This window comes from Anomaloglossus baeobatrachus, chromosome 5 (assembly GCF_048569485.1).
Source record: "Anomaloglossus baeobatrachus isolate aAnoBae1 chromosome 5, aAnoBae1.hap1, whole genome shotgun sequence".
NCBI lineage: Eukaryota > Metazoa > Chordata > Amphibia > Anura > Aromobatidae > Anomaloglossus > Anomaloglossus baeobatrachus.
Window position 1 is genome coordinate 342,320,826 of NC_134357.1, and position 21,949 is coordinate 342,342,774.

At 44.4% G+C, this 21,949-nt stretch overlaps 1 protein-coding gene across 1 annotated transcript; it reads left to right on the top strand.

Annotated features, from left to right (window-relative positions):
* The first annotated feature begins 8,874 nt into the window (after positions 1-8,874).
* Positions 8,875-19,927, top strand: RAB5IF (RAB5 interacting factor). The gene is made up of 4 exons (XM_075347559.1): positions 8,875-9,084; positions 12,060-12,163; positions 15,390-15,519; positions 19,133-19,927. The coding sequence occupies exons 1-4, from the start codon at positions 8,974-8,976 to the stop codon at positions 19,172-19,174; spliced, it is 387 nt and encodes a 128-aa protein (XP_075203674.1). The 5' UTR covers positions 8,875-8,973; the 3' UTR covers positions 19,175-19,927.
* The last annotated feature ends 2,022 nt before the right edge of the window (positions 19,928-21,949 follow it).

The window sequence follows — 21,949 nt, forward strand, 5'->3', positions numbered from 1 at the left end:
GGCACATCCACACAGCTCTCCTGTGTGCCACACTTCTCTAGACTCTCTACTGACTGCTGACCCCTCCCACTAGGCTGGCTAATCACAGGGACTCGTTCCATTCCATGGCGACAATCCCCTTACATGGTTAACCCTCTATGCCCGGTGTGGAGTGGAGAACTAGGATTTTGGTTGTGCTTTGGTCGTATCGGCACTGGTACTCCAGGTCCCAGGGGGTAGGTCCTGCATCCCCAAGAGGATGCAGTTCCTTGTAGTGCCATGAGTGTCTCAGGGGCGCTACAGCAGCTAGTATCCATATGTTTGGTATTTATGTAGCGAGGAGAGCCCATTTAATTTATGGGGTGCACGTCTCCAGAAGCTCAAGGTGGGCAAAATGTACGGGCACTACAATGTACTGCGCACTACAATGTCAAATTTCTATTTTCACTCTGCAAGATCCATTGCTGCTTGTTTCTGGAAAACACCCATGGGGTCAAAAACATCACTATACCCATAGATAAATTCCATGAATTCCCAGAGGGGTGTAATTCCAAACTGAGGTCATTGGACAGAGGGTTCCACTCTTCTTGCACTTAGGGGCGCTGTATATGGAGTCAGAAATCTATTCTGGGAAACTGCGCTCTAAGGCTATGTGCGCACGCTGTGTTTTTTTGATGCTGCGTTTTTGACGCGTTTCGGTGCGTTTTTGGCTACGTTTTGCTGCGTTTTTGATCTTTGCGTTTTGTTGTGTTTTTTCAACGCATTACATGGGTGGAAAACGCAGTAAAACGCTGAAAGAATTGACATGGCCATTTTTTTTTTCAGCTCAAAAACACAGCTAAAAAAAAAAAAAGATGTGTGCGGACAGCAAAAATGAAAACTCATAGGCTTTGTTGGGGAAGCAAAGTCATGCAGTTTTGAGCCTAAAAATGCACCCGAAAAACGCGCAAAAACACCACGAAAAACGCACTGTGCGCACATAGCCTAAAAGTCTAATGGAGCGCCTTTCATCCTGAGTCTCGCCATGTGAGCAAACGTTACTGTACACATGTTCACAAGAAATTGTGTAATAATCATTTTTAGGATTTTTACTTGAAATAATAATTTTCTCCTTCAGCTTTGCTTTCGTCACAGAACGTTCCTTTGCAGCAATTCCAGCTTTGCAGACCTTTGGCATTCTCGCTGTTAATTTGCGGAGGTAATCTGGAGATATTTCACCCCATGCTTCCCCCCTCCCACAAGTTGGATTGGCTTGATGGGCACTTTTTGCGCACCATACGGTCAAGCTGCTCCCACAACAGCTCAATAGGGTTGAGATGTTGAGATCTGGTGACTGGACTGGCCACTCCATTACAGATAGAATACCAGCTCCTGCTTCTTCCCTAAATAGTTAATGCATAATTTGGAGGTGTGCTTTGGGTCATTGTCCTGTTGTAGGGTGAAATTGGTTCCAATCAAGCGCTGTCCACAGGTTATGGCATGGTGTTGCAGAATGGAGTGATAACCTTACTTACTCAAAATCCCTTTTACCTTGTACAAATCTCCCACTTCACCAGCACCAAAGCAACCCCAGATCATCACATTACCTCCACCATGCTTGACAGATGGCATCAGGCACTCTTCCAGCATCTTTTCAGTTGTTCTGTGTCTCTCAAATGTTCTTCTGTGTGATCCAAACACCTCAAACTACGATTCATCTGTCCATAACACTTTTTTCCAATCTTCCTCTGTCCAATGTCTGTGTTCTTTTACCCATATTAATCTTTTCCTTTTATTAGCCAGTCTCAGAGATGGCTTTTTCTTTGCCACTCTGCCCTGAAGGCCAGGATCCCGAAGTCGCCTCTTCACTGTAGACGTTGACACTAGTGTTTTGCGGTTACTCTTTATAGAAGCTGCCAGTTGAGGACCTGTGAGGCATCGATTTCTCAAACTAGAGACTCTAATATACTTGTCTTGTTGCTCAGTTGTGCAGCGGGGCCTCCCACTTCTTTTTCTACTCTGGTTAGAGCCTGTTTGTGCTCCCCTCTGAAGGGAGTAGTACACATCGTTGTAGGAAATCTTCAGTTTCTTGGCAATTTCTTTCATGGAATACTCTTCATTTCTAAGAACAAGAATAGACTGTCGAGTTTCACATGAAAGTTCTCTTTTTCTGGCCATTTGGAGAGTTTAATGGAACCAACAAATGTAATGCTCCAGATTCTCAACTAGCTCAAAGGTAGGTCAGTTTTCTAGCTTCTCTAATCAGCAAAACTGTTTTCAGCTGTGCTAACATACTTGCACAAGGGTATTCAAGGGATTTGTAAACATCCATTAGCATTCTAACACAGTAAACACAATGTACCATTAGAACACTGGAGTGGTGGTTGCTGGAAATGGGCCTCTATGCACCTATGTAGATATTCCATTAAAATCCAGACGTTTGAAGCTAGAATAGTCATTTACCACATTAACAATGTATAGAGTGTATTTCTGTTTAATTTAATGTTAGCTTCATTGAAAAAAATGTGCTTTTCTTTTAAAAATAAGGAAATATCTAAGTGACCCTAAACTTCTGTAGTGTATTAACCCGTGTGAAAATTTAAAATCTTGGGCTAAAAAAATCATTTTAGTGGTAAAAATGTAATTATTTTTTCTTCAGCCCAAAATGGTAGAACATTTTGTTAAACATATGTGGCATCAATATGATTACTGAACTGCTAGATGATTTCATTATGAGGTGTAGTTTGTAAAATGGGGTCACTTATGGGGAGCTCTGCTGTCCTGGCACCTCAGGGACTTTACCCATGTGACATAGCACACCATTCCAGCAAAATCTGCATTCTGATTCGGCGCTCCTTTCCTTCTCAGCTTTGTAATGTGCTTGAAAAGTAGTTTCCAATCACCTACAATGTATCAGGAGAAATTGCATAACAAAGTTTTTGGTCTATTTTCTCCTGTTACCCTTGTAAAAATTAAAAACTTTTCCCTTCAGCGTGATTTTTGTTGAAAAAAGTGTAAAATATCATTTTCACGGCCCAACACTATAAAATTCCCATAAGTACCAATGGGTTCAGGATGCTCACCACACCCCCAGATAAATTCCTAAGGGGTGGTTTCCAAAGTGGTGTCACTTTTGGAGGGTTTCTGCTCCTTTGGAACCTTGGTGGCTCTCCAAATACAACAGGTGCCCGCAATTTATTCCAGACAATTCTTCACTCGAAAAATCAAATAGCGCTCCTTCCATTCCGAGCCCTGTCCTGTGGCCAAACAAGAGTAAGGGGTATCCTTGTACTCAAGAGAAATTGCACAACAAATTATGTTGTCCATTTTCTCTTGTCACCCTTGTAAACATGAAAAATTTGGGGCCAAAAAACCCAAACATTTTTGGGGGAAAAAACAATTTTTAATATTCTTGGTCCAATATTTTAACATTCTGTGAAGCACCTGAGCATTTAAAATATGCACAACACATCTAAATGCATTCCTCAAAGGTGTAGTTTTCAAAATAGGGTCCCTTATAGGGAGTTTCCTCTGTTTAGGCACATCAGGGGTTCAAACAAAGGGACATGGTATCCACTATCTATTCTAGCCAATTTTGCACTCCAAAAGTTAAATGGCACTCCTTCCCTTCTGAGCCCTGCCGTGCTTCCAAACAGTAGATTTCCACCACATATGGGGTATCGGTGTACTCAGGAAAAATTGTATAACAAATTGCATGGTCCACGTTTTCTTGTTATTCTTGTGAAAATGCAAAATTTGGGGCTTAAAACAAACAAAAGAGAAAAAAAAGACCAGTCGCACACTGTGAAAAACCAAAATAAATTCTACCTTATAACATGAATGGAGGTATTTAGACTATTATAATGGCCATTGTAATACTAGTCCAGCGCCCCTTCACGGCATCCTCCTTTGCTGGGTCCTACACTACACTGCATCTTCTCTGGGTTTTAAAAACCTACAAGATCAGCTGGTTAACAAAAAAGAGACTAATGAAGCAGCCAGGAGCTGGAGTGCAAATCCAGCAAACAGAGCACCACTCCCTGTTATATGCATTATACAATAGAAAAAAAACAGAATGAAACAGGGGTTCTCTTGCTGGTTTCCCATGGTGGTACTAACCTGACTTCAAACCGGACTGGCAGTCCGGTTTGAAGTCAGGTTAGTGCCACCATGGGAAACCAGCAAGGGAACCCCTGTTTCATTCTGTTTATTTATATATATATATATATATATATATATATATATATATATATATACACACACATATACGTCCTTGTCTGTGTTTGTCACTTTAATGTGGGCTCGCATTATTCCCCGCACATGTCTGCTGATCTGTGGAGCTCTCCGATCCACCCGCGCCTGTTAGCCTCTTAGATGATCACTGTCAAACACTGACAGCGCGATCTAACATGTGTCGGCAGGGACCGTGCTGTTCCCCGCTAGCATAATGATGCAATCCCGGGGCGCTAATGGATTGCCATGACAGTGTGAGGTCAGTTGATGACTCACATCCTGTGAATGCTGGCAGAACGCTGGCACGCACAAGATCAGCATCGCTCTGATCAGCAGAAGCGATTGGACAGTGCAAGCATAAAGTGACTAGTAAAATCAATAAAAAAAATCTAAAGAAAAAAGTTGTTAAAGGGAAGGTCTTGCGATTTTTTATTTTTGTATTAATAATAATGATTATGAAATCAAGTATTTTTAATACAAAATTAAATTCACTGTTTATTTAGTTTTTATTGAATTCTACTTATACTGAAGAACTGGGGACTGCCATGCTGAATTTGGTGTTTGTAACCATAGTTACTCACCTCCTTTATGGCAGCCCCCAGGGCACAGAGGACAGTGCCGCTTAAACCCCATCCTCCCCCCGCACTCTGCCGCAAAATCCCCTGCACTCTGCCGCACCCCCTCCCCCCACACACTCTGCCGTGACCCCCTCCCTCGCCGCTCTCTGCCGTGACCCCCCCTTCCTCGCTGCTCTCTGCCATGACCCCCCTCTCCCCGTCGAAATCTTCCGCGACTCCCCCTCCCCGCTGCATTCTGCCGCAAAACCCCTCGCACTCTGCCACAAACCCCTGCACTATGCCGCATGGGATACAGTGGAGCACTATGCAACTTGTCCTTGGGGACACTTTAGACATATTAGGATCACTCTGTGGCCACCAACAAAATGGCTCCACACTGTGATCCTAAACTTCATTCTCTCTTATCCTTTTGTAAACACCCAGATGGGAGGGGGAGGTGACATCACACACAGGAGCCAGTTCTACAGTCAGATTTCTGCAGCTGCTCCCCCTAGTGTTTAAGATTGGAATATATCAAACTTAATTTTTTTTTTTTTAGATTTTTCTCAGTTAAAAACAATTTTATTTAAACATAACATTAAAACATTAATACTTTACATTTTTTCAGTTATTGAAAAATATTTGTTTTTATGATACCTTATGAAAAATGAAAATATCTAAAAGTTCAAATCGCCTCCTTTTGCTTCATTGCTTCATTGAAAATAAATCAATTAAAAAAATACATATATATTTGGTATTGCCATGTTCAGGAAAATCGCCATCTATCAAAATATAAAATCAATTAATCTAATCGGCAAAGGGCGTAGTAAGAAAAAAATCAAAACGCCAGAATTACGTTTTTTTAGTTGCCGCAACATTACATTAAAATGTAAAAACAGGCGATCAAAGCATTGGATCTACCCATAAATGGTATAATTAAAAATGTCAGCTCAAAACACAAAAAATAAGCCATCAATGAGCCCCAGATCTCAAAAAATTAGAACGCTACCTGTCTCGGAAAATGGCGGTAAAAGCGCAATGCTTTTTTTTTTTTTTTTTTTTACAAACTTCTGAATTTTTTTTCACCACCTGCATAAAAGTAAAACTAGACATGTGTGGCATCCACAAGTATTGCCAGGTCAGTTTTACCATATAGTGAACATGGTAAATTATAAACCTGGAATTGCACTTTTTTTGGACAATTTGGAATTTTTTCCTGTTTTCTAGTATAATATGGGGCAGAATGAATGGTGTCATTCAAAAGTACAACTCGTCCCGCAAAAAAGAAGTCCTGATATGGCTATATTGATAGAAAAATAAAAAGTTATGGCTCTTGGAAAAAGGGGAGGAAAAAACAAAAATATGGAAAATCGCCCAGAAGTGAAGGGGCTGAGCAACATTTTTGTGGGGAAAAAGTAAAATGTTAATTTTTTCCTTCCACATTTCTTTGGTTCCTGTGAAGCACATAAACGGTTAATAAACTTCTTGAACGTGGATTTGAGCAGTGTGAGGGGTGCAGTTTTTAGAATGGGGTCACTTTTGGGTATTGTATGTCACCTAGGCCTCTCAAAGTCACTTCAAATGCGATGTGGTCCCTAAAAAATTTTTGTTGGAAAAAGGAGAACTTGCTGATGAACATTTAACCCGTCTAACTAACAAAAAAGTTATGTTTCAAAAATAATGCTGATGTAAAGCAGACATGTGGGAAATGTTATTTATTAACTATTTTGTGTGGTATATCTAGTTTAAAGGCATAAAAATTCCAGATCTGAAAACTGGGACATTTTTAGTTTTTTTGCAAAATTTTCGATATTTGTTTTTATAAATAAACGTAAACTATATCAACCAAATTTAACCACTAACATGAAGTACATGAAGTGTCATGAAAAAAACGTTCTCAGAATCACTGGGATTCATTGAAGTGTTCCAGAGTTATAATGTTAAAAGTGACACTGGTCAGAATTGGAAATGAGGATTGGTGATTAATGTAAACAAATTTTCTGCAGCGTGAGGACATAGCCTAAGGATCCTGTCACACGTAGCGACGTTCCAGCGATCCCACCAGCGATCCGACCTGGCATGGATTACTGGAGCGTCGCTACATGGTCGCTGGTGAGCTGTCAATCAGGCAGATCTCCACAGCAATCAGAGACCAGCCACCAGTGTAACGACACTGTGCTTGGTACCCAGGGTACACATCGGGTAACTATGCAAAGCGCTTTGCATAGTTACCAGATGTGTACCCTGGCTACGTGTGCAGGGAGCCGGCGTCTGGCAGCCTGTAACTGGCGTACGCTAGTAACCCTGGTACAAATCGGGTAACTAAGCAAAGCGCTTTGCATAGTTACCCGATGTGTACCATGGTTACCAGCGTACCGCCGCTTACAGGCTGCCAGATGCCCGCTCCTTGCACATTCAGATCGTTGGTCTCCTGTCGTCAAACACACCGATGTGTGCTGCACAGCGGGAGACCAACGAGTAAAAAATAGTCCTGATCGTTTTGTAATGAATGTAATGTAGCAGGGGCCTGCTCGCTGCTGCTTGTCACACACAGCGACATCACTGGCGAGGTCGCTGATATGTCACAAAACCTGTGACGTTTCAGCGATTTCGCTGTGTGTGACGGGGGCTTTAGTCTCTTTATTAATGACCTTGTGGATGGGATTGATAGTAAAGTGTCAGCCTTTGCTGATGACACCAAACTATGTAGAATATTAAAAACTGCCCTTGATAGTACAATATTACAAAAAGATCTGGATAAGATGTCAGAATGGGCAGACACTTGGCAAATGAGATTTAATGTTGATAAATGTAAAGTAATGCACCTAGGAAGGAGTAATCCTATAACTGCGTTTACATTAAATGGAAGTAAACTCGGGACTACAGAACAGGAGAAGGACTTGGGTATTCTCATTACAAATAAGCTGAGCAGCAGCACTCAATGTCAAGCAGCAGCTGCTAAAGCAAACAAGATTCTAGGGTGTATAAAAAGAGAGATTAGATCCCGTGATCCCAACGTATTGTTACCCCTCTATAAATCACTTGTAAGGCCACATCTGGAAGACGGGATCCAGTTTTGGGCTCCACATTTTAAAAAGGACATTCAGAAGTTAGAGTCAGTTCAAAGGCGGGCAACTAGACTACTACAAGGAATGGAAGGCCGCCCATATGATGACAGGTTGAAAAAGTTAGATATGTTTAGCTTAGAAAAAAGACGTCTCAGAGGAGATCTCATTTATATGTATAAATACATGTGTGGTCAATATAAAGGACTGGCACATGACTTATTTCTTCCAAACACAATACTAAGGACCAGGGGGCACTCACTGCGAGTGGAAGAAAAGCGATTCCGACAGCCAAATAGGAAAGGGTTCTTTACAGTTAGAGCAGTCAGACTGTGGAATCACAAGAGGTAGCAATGGCAGACACTGTAATAACTTAGGAGATGATCTGATGTTGGACTACAAGAGACAAGCAAAAAAGACAAAAGGAGTTGTCAGGACTTGTGAGGAGCACTTTGTAGCGCATTTTCTGTAACTCTTGCTATAGTGATTACACAGGTTTTAGTTATTGGAATTGTTGCTGTTTCCTCTAAATAACTATAAATATCAGGAAATTGGCATAACATATTCTGCAGCTTTATATTTGCAAAAATAATGTTTCAAAGTACTGAAACTTTTATGCATTGCTTATATGTAGCAGTAAAAGGGAAACTCTTTGATATCAGAGAAACATGAGCCAAATACAAATATTCATTATCAGATTTGATTTCAGGAGGTGAAAGTCATGAAGTAATGGCTGGTTCCATGCCTGAAGCTGACGACTCCCCATAATCTGCAGTCCTGTGCAGAGAGCACGATCCCTGAGGACATGTGATGGGGCCGCAGCTGCACTACAGCCGTGCTGCACATCATGGAGCGCCTCAGCCCCCGAACACTACAACTCCCAGAAGCACATGCCCAGGAGCAGGCGGCACGGAATTCTGGGAGCTGTAGTTTCTCAGGTGCGGGAGCGCCACGTCACGCCATTCATTCGCTTACTCAGGCTCCTGAAATATGGCTTCCCTCTACCCGAACATGAACTTTATACCATGGCTACGAGCAGTCACTTCCGGCCGGGCCGTGTCGTCACTTCCGGGTGAGACTGAGGACGAGCTCGTCATCCTAAGAGCTCGGAGGTCCCGGGATCGGCCAGCACCGTGGGTTCTCCCTCCAGTGCCCGGAGAATGAGCCGCGCCAAGCGGAAAGACGAGCACCCGGTGTCCAACGGGGGCGTGAAAGTGAAGCAGTCTCCCTGGAGCAAAGCACTGCGGGGGGATGCAGCCTGGGAGGACAAGGTACGGGCCAGAGACACGGGAGGACATCGGGGCTGGGCGGCGAGGAACGCCGGAGCTTGCAGTACTACGGGGGGAGATCTGTCTGGCAAGCTGGGACTTGTAGTCCTGCAGTGCGGCATCTTGTCAATGCTGAGACTTGCAGTCCTACTGAGTGACATCTTGGCGATGCTGGCACTTGTAGTATGATGGGGGGACATCTTGGCGATGCTGGCACTTGTAGTACTATGGGGGTGACATCTTGGCGATGCTGGGACTTGTAGTACTATGGGGGGACATCTTGGCGATGCTGGCACTTGTAGTACTATGGGGGTGACATCTTGGCGATGCTGGCACTTGTAGTACTATGGGGTGGCATCTTGGCGATGCTGGCACTTGTAGTACTATGGTGGGACATCTTGGCGATGCTGGCACTTGTAGTACTATGGTGGGACATCTTGGCGATGCTGGCACTTGTAGTACTATGGTGGGACATCTTGGCGATGCTGGCACTTGTAGTACTATGGGGTGGCATCTTGGCGATGCTGGCACTTGTAGTACGATGGGGGTGGCATCTTGGCGATGCTGGCACTTGTAGTACTATGGTGGGACATCTTGGCGATGCTGGCACTTGTAGTACGATGGGGGTGGCATCTTGGCGATGCTGGCACTTGTAGTACTATGGTGGGACATCTTGGCGATGCTGGCACTTGTAGTACTATGGGGTGGCATCTTGGCGATGCTGGCACTTGTAGTACTATGGGGGTGACATCTTGGCGATGCTGGCACTTGTAGTACTATGGGGGTGACATCTTGGCGATGCTGGCACTTGTAGTACTATGGGGGTGACATCTTGGCGATGCTGGCACTTGTAGTACTATGGGGGTGACATCTTGGCGATGCTGGCACTTGTAGTACTATGGGGTGGCATCTTGGCGATGCCGGCACTTGTAGTACGATGGGGGGACATCTTGGCGATGCCGGCACTTGTAGTACGATGGGGGGACGTCTTGGCGATGCTGGCACTTGTAGTACGATGGGGGGACGTCTTGGCGATGCTGGCACTTGTAGTACGATGGGGGGACGTCTTGGCGATGCTGGCACTTGTAGTACTATGAGGTGACATCTTGGCGATGCCGGCACTTGTAGTATGATCGGGGGACGTCTTGGCGATGCAGGCACTTGTAGTACGATGGGGGGACGTCTTGGCGATGCTGGCACTTGTAGTACGATGGGGGGATGTCTTGGCGATGCTGGCACTTGTAGTATGATGGGGGGACGTCTTGGCGATGCTGGCACTTGTAGTACTATGAGGTGACATCTTGGCGATGCTGGCACTTGTAGTACGATGGGGGTGACATCTTGGCGATGCTGGCACTTGTAGTACGATGGGGGGACGTCTTGGCGATGCTGGCACTTGTAGTACGATGGGGGGACGTCTTGGCGATGCTGGCACTTGTAGTACTATGAAGGGACATCTTGGCGATGCTGGCACTTGTAGTACGATGGGGGTGACATCTTGGCGATGCTGGCACTTGTAGTACGATGGGGGTGACATCTTGGCGATGCTGGCACTTGTAGTACGATGGGGGGACATCTTGGCGATGCAGGCACTTGTAGTACGATGGGGGGACATCTTGGCGATGCAGGCACTTGTAGTACGATGGGGGGACGTCTTGGCGATGCTGGCACTTGTAGTACGATGGGGGTGACGTCTTGGCGATGCTGGCACTTGTAGTACTATGAGGTGACATCTTGGCGATGCTGGCACTTGTAGTACGATGGGGGGACGTCTTGGCGATGCTGGCACTTGTAGTACGATGGGGGGACGTCTTGGCGATGCCGGCACTTGTAGTATGATGGGGGGACGTCTTGGCGATGCCGGCACTTGTAGTATGATGGGGGGACATCTTGGCGATGCCGGCACTTGTAGTATGATGGGGGGACGTCTTGGCGATGCTGGCACTTGTAGTACGATGGGGGGACGTCTTGGCGATGCTGGCACTTGTAGTACGATGGGGGTGACATCTTGGCGATGCTGGCACTTGTAGTACGATGGGGGTGACATCTTGGCGATGCTGGCACTTGTAGTACGATGGGGGGACATCTTGGCGATGCTGGCACTTGTAGTACGATGGGGGGACGTCTTGGCGATGCTGGCACTTGTAGTTTCTTCCATTGAATATCTGATGTCAGCCATGAATCCAGTGCATCCATCCTCCATGAATGATGGGGGTAATACAGGTTTGAGCAGGAGCCCAGAATAGATTTCCCAGATCCCTTTCTTTAGGGGTCGCCCTGTGGCAGTTCAGGTCTGCCGCCATGGTCCCATCAGTGGGATCTGGGCACAGTGATTATGAGCAGACTCGGTGCCTTTTAGATACCGGTCTCTGCCGAAAAATAAAATAAAAAACAAAACACATTTTTGTCCACTTTAATACAAGGCATTGAGCGGTTTCTGAGTGGTAGCCACATGGAAAATGGCCGGGTCACTTTTAGCTGGTTCGTGGCTTTCATCGCTCGCAATGGCTGAACATGTGCCCAGCAGCTCGCTTTGACATGCAGTGCGTTTAATGCTTTTAGCTTTTTTTTTTTTTTTTGGCGAAATCCGCCAGTAAAGGACGTTGTGTGCGAACCCTAAACATGCGGCCTCACAGATCATAATCCGCCACCGTGGTCATCTGCCATCAAAATGATTGTAGATTCTTCCAGTAACCGCTCCCTCCGATGCCGCCGGCCCGCTGCAGTGACTGACGTGCTCACGCTATGGCTTAGGAGTCGGCTCCCTTGTCACAGGGACACTTGTCGTTTTTTTTTTTTTCGGAGGAGTATTAGAAGCGAGGATTTATTCTGGTCAGGACTGCTGACGGTGCAGCTGCTGGCGGAGAATTACTACACCACATGGTGCCCTAAGCCTGGGACTGCTGGCAGCGAATATCATGTGTGTAAGTGAGCCCTCCTACAGATCACCATGTAACCCTCCCTTCTGTCCTCTGCAGGATGAGTTCCTGGATGTCATCTACTGGATGCGGCAGATCCTGGCCATTGTACTGGGTGTCATCTGGGGTATCGCCCCTCTAAAGGGATTTGTGGGAATAGCTATGTAAGTATTTGTGGATTTCGCACGTTTGGTGATCCCAACATGGGCTTACTACCATGCTCGGGTGCTCAGTACTGATAAGCAGTTAATGCGCAGACGGCCGCGAATTGGGTTCACCATTCACTTCCATTATACTCATGTCCTGAGGTCGCACCCATCCAAGCATCCAAATGCTCAAACTAGTATTGAGCACCCGAGCATGGTAGTGCCCGCTCATCACTACTTATTATCTAACAGATAACATTCCTGGTGCCCCCCTCCTGGTGGCCCATATCGGGCCAATGTACTGTACTATAGACCTACAGGAAGAGGGAAGAGTCCCTGGTGCCACCTTCAGGAGGTAGCACAGTCCTCTTCCTTTGTGGAAATAAAAACAGTATGTAGATTGAATTTCCTTTGCAACCATTCTCCTTATACGAAACACAAAAGAATACAGCAGCACTCTATAAGTGCGAAGCTATATGGAAACTGAGAATATATCAAATTAAGGCTATGTGCGCACAGTGCGTTTTTCGCGTTTTTCGGGTGCGGTTTTGGCCTCAAAACTGCAGGACTTTGCTTCCCCAGCAAAGTCTATGAGTTTTCATTTTTGCTGTCCGCACACATCTGTTTTTTTTTACCTGCGTTTTTGAGTTAAAAAAAAAAAATGGACATGTCAGTTCTTTCCTGCGTTTTTCTGCGTTTTCCCCCCGTGCAATGCATTGGAAAAACGCAGCAAAACGCAAAGATCAAAAACGCACTAAATCGCAGCAAAAACGCATGCGTTTTTTTTATGCGTTTTTTCGACGCAGGTGCGTTTTTGGCGGCCAAAAACGCACAAACGCAGCGTCAAAAAGACGCAGTGTGCGAACCTAGCCTTAGTGGTGTGCGCTTCTTAACCCTAGAACGTGCAATCATAGAACACAAGTAAGCTAGCAGGCCTGCGAAGCCCCAGGTATGCGTTCTAGGGTTAATGAATTTGTCGTGTCGTACTCCGGCGAGTCCTTCGTTGAGACTCTGCCCCATTAACGTTCCAGCAGCAGCCTTTTAGCAGTTTTCTAGGTACATTGGCTGTACCAAGCCTTCATTTTCAACAGACCCCCATGATAAGTCAGTCAGTATACTGATGAAGAACTACTCGCACATCTATTGTCCATCGGGGGTTTGTTGCCTAATTTTCTAAATGCAGATGGATAAGGCCATGTGCGCACGCTGCGTTTTTTGCCACGTTTTTGTACGTTTTTTGGGTGCAGTTTAGGTCTCAAAACTGCATGAAATTCATTCCCCAGCAAAGTCTATGAGATTTCGTTTTTGCTGTCCGCACGTTGCGTCTTTTTTTTGGCTGCGTCTTTGTGGTGACCACAAAGATGCAGCAGGTCAATTCTTTTGGCGTTTTTCACCCATTGAATTCAATGAGGCGTGGAAAACTGCAATGAAAAACGCAAGTTGTTTTTTACATGCATTTTGGTGTGTTTTTCTGACTAGACTCCAGGTTGGCGAGGATTGATCGCTGGTATTTGGCCAGACACTGCTCCCCCCCATAAAAAGTCTATGGGGACCAGAATCGGGCGCAAAAGGGTAGGAGCAAGCGCTACATACTCACCGGTCACCAGACGTCTGTCACACTGCTGTAGCGGAAGCTCTTTCATCTTCCAGAGCCGGCCGCTCATTAGGCTCATAACATATTCACTCCTTCCCTGCTCACCGGTGGCTGTGATTGGTTGCAGGCATACCCGCTCTCACGCTGAGTGACAGCTGTCTGACTACAGTCAATCACAGACGCCAGTGGGCGGGTCTATATCGTACAGTAAATTAAATAAATAATTGAAAAAAAACCATGCACCCCCCCTTCCCCCCCCAATTATTATACCAGTCAAGATAAAGTCTTACAGCTGGGGGCTTGTATTCTCAGGCAGGGGAGACCCACTTTATTGGGAGCCCCCCCAGCCTAAAAATATCAGCCAGCAGCCTCCCGGAATTGCCACATCCTTTTAGATGCGACAGTCCCGGGACTTTTCCCGGCTCACCCCGATTGCCCTGGTGTGGTGGCAATCAGGGTAATAAGGACTTAATGGCAGAAACCCATAGCTGCCACTAAGTCCTAGCTTAGTAATGGCAGGTGTCTATGAGACACCCCTCATCACTAAGCTGTAAGTGAAAGTAAATAAACACAATCACCCAAAAAATCCTTTTATTTGAAATAAAACACACAAAAAAAGCCCCCTCTTTCACCACTTTATTAACCCCTAAAACACACCTCCAGGTCCGACGTAATCGACATGAGGTCCCACGGCGCATCCAGCTCTGCTACATCTGACAATCACAGTGAGCGGCCGTAGAACATGACTGTCCGCTCTGAGGGTCAGGCCGCAAGTGAAGTAAGCCGCGCGGAATCAGTGGAGACTTCAGCTGTCCTCGCACATCACCTGGCTGAAGTCACCGCTGATATTGCACGGTTCACTTCACTTGCAGTTGGATTTGCGGTAACAGGTGGAGGACTCCAGCTATCACCGCACATCACCTGACTGGAGTCCTCCACCTGTTACCACAAATCAGGCCGCGGCTGAAGTGAGCGCGAGATCAGCGGTGATGTGACTAATGTGATTTGTGGTGTCACCGCACATCACCTGAATGACATCAGCGCTAATCCTGCGGCTCACTTCAGTAGAGGCCTGACAGGTGGAGGACTCCTGCGGTTTTTTTTTTAGGTCAAAAACACTGCTCTTTGTGGTCAAAAAAAGATGCAGCGTGCACACACAGCCTAAAGCGTCTTTAGGATGCCGGTCACACAAATTCATGTAGTGCACCAGCTGGCATCTGCCTGGTATGAAGCTGTCTCAGGACCTGAGCCTGCTTCATACTTTCCTTGCATGGGTGCGAGTCGAGTACCGAGAATCATGGTAGTCAATGGGGGACTTGAGCAGTTTTTTGAGAACTCTTGTGGGAAAAATGTTTGAGTTCCCCATTGAAGTCCATTAAACTCGGGTACTCGACTCATGCCCATCCGAGCATCCATTTACTCGTTAAACGTACCAAGCACACGAGCATGGTAGTGCCCGCTCATCAATATTAGCGATCTATTATGAAAATGTTTATCATAGGTCATTAAGGAGTTAAAAAATCTTTAATAAATTAGAGAATGTCCTAATATGCTGCTCACAGCATATTCTTTGTGGAATTAATATTACAAATGTAGAGAATGACAGGATTTTGCTTCTGACGCCACATTTTACCTTTTATTTCTGAACAGATTTTGCCTAATAAACGCCGGCGTTCTGTACCTGTATTTTAGCAGCTTCCAGCAAATAGATGAGGAGGAGTATGGTGGTACCTGGGAGTTAACAAAGGAAGGATTTATGACCTCATTCGCTCTGTTTTTGGTATGTATTTCTGCTGAATTTACGGTTTCTGTTGAGGATTATTGGATTTTATTATGTATTAAAGGGAAAAAATAAAAACATTCTTTTACAAACAATGCCATGCCTCTCCATGGGCTGTACCTGGTATTTATTTTTAGAGCTCCATTGATTCCATGAGGCCGTACTTGGACGGGTTACACACAAATGACACCTTTCAGGGAATAAACTAACAATAACAGACTGGTACAGCCGATACCACACGTGACATGTGGACAGATGTGGCGCTGTGTTCTTGGAAGGTAGCAGCCATGGACTTTTGAACAGTGTACAATCCATTTCATAAAATCCACTGTGAACACTAAACATACAGAAGGGATGGTTAATATCAGTGATATAATTACTATAAAATATAAAAAAATACAAGAAAAGGAAAATATCTTGGCTACTAAGAAGGAAAGCCACGCAGACCTGTCTGTTAGGTTCTCTTTAGAGCCTCTGATGGCAAGAACAACTCAGCATGTGGCAATGTTCTTGTTGTCAAAGCAGTGGAATCCCCGACAGACCACGTTATACGTCAAGGGGGTCCATTGGGATCCGTCATACGATACATCCAGAATAGCCGTTACTAATGTAAGGCACCAGAGGACTCTTTACCTCTAGTGCTGTTTATTAGGGGACACTATAGAAAATAGCCTGCCTGTGTGTGTATGTGTATGTATAGATACACAGCTCTGGCAAAAATTAAGAGACCACTGCAAAATTGTCAGTTTAATCTGCCCAATTTCTAGAGTAAGGTAATCTTCTCTGATGAGTCACATTTTTAGCTTTGCCCAACATCTTGTCGTCTAATATTAGTTGGAGACCTAGAGAGGTGTACAAGCCAGTGTCTTGCACCCACTGTGAAATTTTGTCAAGGATCGGTGATGAGCTAAGGATGCTTCCAGCAAGACTGGAAATGGACAGATTAAACTTTGCAAAGGGCATATGAATCAAGCCACATACATGGTTAACCTGGAAAAACAGTTGCTTCCTTCTGCTCAGGCAATGTTCCCCAACTCTGAGGACTGTTTTTTTTTCCAGCAAGACAATGCGCCATGCCACACAGCTAAGTCAATCAATGTGTGGATGAAAGACCACCACACCAAAATCCTGTCATGGCCAGCCTAATCTTCAGACCTGAACCCTATTGAAAACCTCTGGAATGTAATCAAGAGGAAGGTGGATAGTCACAAGCCATCAAACAAAGAATAACTGTTAAATGTTTGCACCAGGAATGGCATAAGGGAACCCAAAAGCAGTGTGAAAGACTGTTGGAAAGCATGCCAAGACACATGAAAGTTGTGATTAAAAATCATGGTTATTCCACAAAATATTGATTTCTGAACTCTTCCTGAGATAAAGCATTAGTATTGTTGTTTCTAAATGATTATGAACCTGTTTTCTTTCCATTATTTGAGGTCTGCAAGCAATGCATTGTTCTGTTATTTTGACCATTTCTCATTTTCAGAAAATAAATACAAAATTTATTGGTTAGAAATTCGGAGACATGTCAGTAGTTTATAGAATAAAGAACAATTTACATTTTACTCAAATATACCTCTAAAGAGAAAAATCAGAAAAACTGACAATTTTGCAGTGGTCTCTTAATGTTTGCCAGAGCTGTGTGTAGAAGGATAGATAGATGGATAGATAGATATATCATGAATGAACAGGGATCCCTATAGCTGATAGAGAATGCTCATGTATATATTTATGGCCAGCACACAATCATCAAAGCATGTCAACATGTAGGAGAAGATAATGTCGTTTGTAAGGCCTCTGCCACACATACGTAAAAATCACGCACGTGCCGCGAGACACGTATTAACCCTGTGTGTTGCGTATAGGTAAGTACGTGTCTCTGGTACGTGCGGACCACATGTATTCTACGTCGTATGCTATCCGCGATAACACACGGAGAACCGGTAATTTGCATACTCACGTGGTCCTTCCTGCTGTCTAGGGTACTGATCTTCGGTCTCCAGTCCTGCCGACTCCCCGCTGCTGCTTCCGGCCGCAGTGAAGTGAATATTAAATGAGCGGCGGTCGGCAGCAAGTGACAGCAGCGGCAGAGACAGGAGGGCAGGAGAAGGTGAGTAAAGATTTTTTTTTTTCTTTGACACGTGTTTTCTCCGACGCGTGTCACATGGGACCGCATCCACACTACATCCGTGTGGTACGGGTGCGGGCCATGTGACACCCGTGATGCCGGAGAAAAACAGACATGTCAGTGTGAGAAACTCACGTAAGTACGGAACGGACACACGTTCCGTTCCAAAATACTTACGTGTGTCCAAACCATTAGGAATACATAGGTCCACGTGTGTACGTGTCTCCGGTACGTGAGAAAATTGACAAACACGTACCGGAGGCACGAACGTGTGACAGAGGCCTAACAGAATATGCGACGGCTATTAACCACTAGATGGTGCTATTTTTTTCCCACTTGTTTTTATATTTGCAGAACAGTTTCTATTCTTTTATTCATCTAAGTTGACAATACTGTGACCTCCATATACTGTACTGCTATAGGGTGATATTGCAGTATATAGAGCAAGCGATCAGATGGTTGCAGGTCCAAGTCCTATAAGGGGGCCAAATTATAAAGTGAAAAGTTATCCAAACTAAAAATTGTTTTGAAATATATTTTTACAGAATTAAATAAAAAAAAAAAAAAAATATATATATATATATATATATATATATATATATATATATATATATATATACACACACTCCAGGACTGCTGTTTTTTTTTTTTGCTTTTTTTTTTTATTTCCTGGTTGCCTCACCCCCCCCCCACACCCAAAATGCAATAAAAAGAGCAATCAAAACACTGTATGTATTAAAAAATATCATTATAAATCTTAGATCGCAATGCAAAAAACAAGCACACAGCTCCATTAACTGAAGCAGACAACTTTGTAGTTCTATTTATTTTTACAATATCATAGTGAGCACCAAACAAAATGGTGAAATTGCAGAGGTTTTTTTGTGTGTTCATTTTTTGTTTCCCGGAATTTCTCTAAATTTTAGAATTCTTTGCCTTCTCTCTTGTACATTGTATTGTAAAATTGTCATTGAAAATCACATCTTGTCCTACACAATACTCCCAAAAAAGCACTCCTACAGCAAAAGAAAAAAAAAAGTTACTCTTGAAAAAATGGTAAAAAAAATACAAAGGTGCAAAATAAAAATTGGCTGCTTCTGGAAGGGGTTAAATACCTTTTTGTTTCCTTTAGTGATGGCTGCAAGGCAAATTAAAGACCAATGCATGATCATGTAAAATACGGTCATAGATTTGGGCCTAGGCCCATGCCTCATACATGGATTTTTTTTTTTACTAACTGTATTAAAATGTTAATTCCGTTACTTTTTTTTGATGACCCCCGCAGGGTCAAAAAGTTAACAGTAACTCCCCAGGGCTTCAGTGTCAATTTGAGACTGTATTTGTAAAATGCCAGAGTTTTTGGTGCCAAATTAATAATTAGAACCTTTAATTATTTTTAATTATTATTTTTTTTTTGCGGTTGACTTTTTATACATTGTATATATTTTAACCCTGTTGGTTTTTTGTTTTTTTTTCTTTTTGTAGGTGGTGTGGGTCATTTTTTACACTGCGGTTCATTTTGATTGACGATCATCATTTTTATCTCCCAAAAGTTTGCCAAACCCAACCCTTTTTGTCAAGAAGATTGGTAATTTTTTTTTTTTTTTTTAATCAGCCAATAAAAAAAAAAAAGACATTTCATGGGAAGATAAATGGAAACCAGTTTTATTTTTCTTTAACAGCACTGATGTTCCCTGGATTCTGATATTGGGGCTGCAGGTACAGTTCACCGCCATGATGACTTCAGAGATGTTGTCCGACTTATTGCAAAGTCCTTTTACTTAAAAACTTTTCCCTCTCAGAGGAACTGAAAAGCCTTTATTTCGACTCTTGGCAAATGTCAGCATTTTTCACTTGGCAGCATGGCCAGCTTGTCCATTGTTCAGCAGGACAGCGGCGTGACGTGGACGTATCATAGAACGGGCGCACAGTGAGCTCCAGCATCCAGATTGGATCCCTGCGAATACTTTAATTAAGGATTAACAAGGCTTTCAGTATCTGCTCACACGTGTTTTTTCTTCACGTGGATGGGGCGACCATGAAATCCCTTTGTATGAACAGCAGAACAGAATTTCTACAGCTTGTATGTGACTGTAAGCCCTCGTCCAGCTGTACACTAATACTATTATTATGTATTACAAGACGGCTGCTCCAGTGTCCCTGGATGGGTTACAGGGAAATCATCCACACTAACCCTTAAATAAAGCTACACAGTATTGGAACAAATTTGGTATTTAACTCGGCGTGAATGTGTTTTACAAATAAATCTGATTTATTCAAGTTTGCCTTTGATCTTTGCATAATCTATATTTATTTTCCCTAGTTTTAATTGTGAGAATATTAGGAATTCTCTGCTTCCCGACCAGAAACTGATGATTTTTCCAGCACCCATGACAGCACCACGATGTAAGGGTGCTGTCTTGGGTTCAGAAAAAACAAGTTACCGGTAAGTAATTACGTATTTTTTCAGCACCCATGACAGCACCCTTACATCAAGGTGCTGTCATGGGTTCAGAAAAAACACATTACCGGTAAGTAATTAAGTATTTTCCTCAAGATGACGCGCATCTCAGCCCTTCCCTTTGCAGCATGCCGCTGTACTGCAGCAAATAGCCAATTTTTTTGCAGAAATGACAGAGTGGGTCTCTTAAATTCTTGAGTCCGGATTTTTATCTCATCCCATTCCTTTCAATGTTCCGATTGTGTTATGTAGCCACCAGAATGTAGATTCCCGGCCTTAAAGATTATTTGCTCCAACTTATAAACTAAATTTATGATTGGGAAAATAAAGTATCCATAATGTTAAAAATGTAAATCTTCTTTATTTTATATAAAAAAATATATATATCACTAGAGTTGAGTGAAAATATTTGTTGGACTCTGGTCTAAAATTCATGGAATATCCTCATAAAAATTTTTTTTTTTTAATAAATGGGGTCCGTCTTATGATGCCAGTGTCCGTCTAACAAATCATATAGGGTATATGTCCCTCATAGCCCCCCCATCCTAAAATTAGCCCCCTTAATCTGGATATAGCCCCCTTATATTGAATATAGCCCCCTGTGGATGGCACCCGGCTCCTATTGCTGCATATGGTCCCCTGTGGCTGGCACCTGGTCCCTATTGCTGCCCATGGCCCCCTGTGGCTGGCACACGGCCCCTATTGCTGCCCATGGCCCCCTGTGGCTGGCACACGGCCCCTATTGCTGCCCATGGCCCCTATTGCTGCCCATGGCCCCCTGTGGCTAGCACACGGCCCCTATTGCTGCCCATGGCCCCCTGTGGCTGGCACACGGCCCCTATTGCTGCCCATGGCCCCCTGTGGCTGGCACACGGCCCCTATTGCTGCCCATGGCCCCCTGTGGCTGGCACACGGCCCCTATTGCTGCCCATGGCCCCCTGTGGCTGGCACACGGCCCCTATTGCTGCCCATGGCCCCCTGTGGCTGGCACACGGCCCCTATTGCTGCCCATGGCCCCCTGTGGCTGGCACACGGCCCCTATTGCTGCCCATGGCCCCCTGTGGCTGGCACACATCACCCTGTGTTTGATATGGCCCCCATGATGCTAGTTATAGTAAAATAAACTCTTTCCTTACCTTCTCCAGCGCTGTCCTCCCTCGTGTCTCCCTCCGTGCTGCTGAGCTCCTGCACGTCCTGGTTCTCGGTGCCGGTCATGTGATTGGCACAGCAGAGTGACATCTCTGCGTGCATGATCACAGCGGCAGGAGGGAGACACCAGGGACACACGCTGGAGGAGGTAAGTAAAGAGTTTATTTTACTATGGGCAGCAGCATGGGGGCCATATCTAACACAGGGGGGGGCATATGCCATCAAAGGGGAGGACAGGTGCATATAATATGCACGGCTCCCCCAGCCTGTCACCGCGGTGCTGTTTCAGCACCACGGTGATGGACAGCGGCAGTGCATATTATATGAGTGGGAGCAGGAGATCTGCTGCAGCCTTCACCAGCCTCTACCAGCCTGCCTCAGCCTCCAGCACCGCTCCAGAGCTGCCCCCACCTCCCCTGAACCCTGCAGTATATAATCCGTATATTCGGATTATAAGATGAACCCCTTACTTTCCCCCAAAATTTGGGGGAACAAAAGTGTGTCTTATAAAGCGAAAAATATGGTATATCTTAAAAAGAAACCACTTACTAATTGTCCAAATACACAAAAAGGATAAATACAACTATGGTAGTAACCTGTGATCTTCCACCTGTGACAGCAAATCGAAGCTTTTTCGGTGTTCATCTTTATTTACTTTCACTTACAGTTTAGTGATGGGGGGGGTGTCTCAC

Coding starts and splice junctions, on each gene's coding strand:
- RAB5IF (XM_075347559.1), top strand. CDS start 8,974: ATGAGCCGCGCCAAGCGGAAAGACGAGCACCCGGTGTCCAACGGGGGC. Junction 12,164..15,389: donor GGATTTGTGGGAATAGCTAT/GTAAGTATTTGT, acceptor ATTTCTGAACAG/ATTTTGCCTAATAAACGCCG. Junction 15,520..19,132: donor CCTCATTCGCTCTGTTTTTG/GTATGTATTTCT, acceptor TTCTTTTTGTAG/GTGGTGTGGGTCATTTTTTA.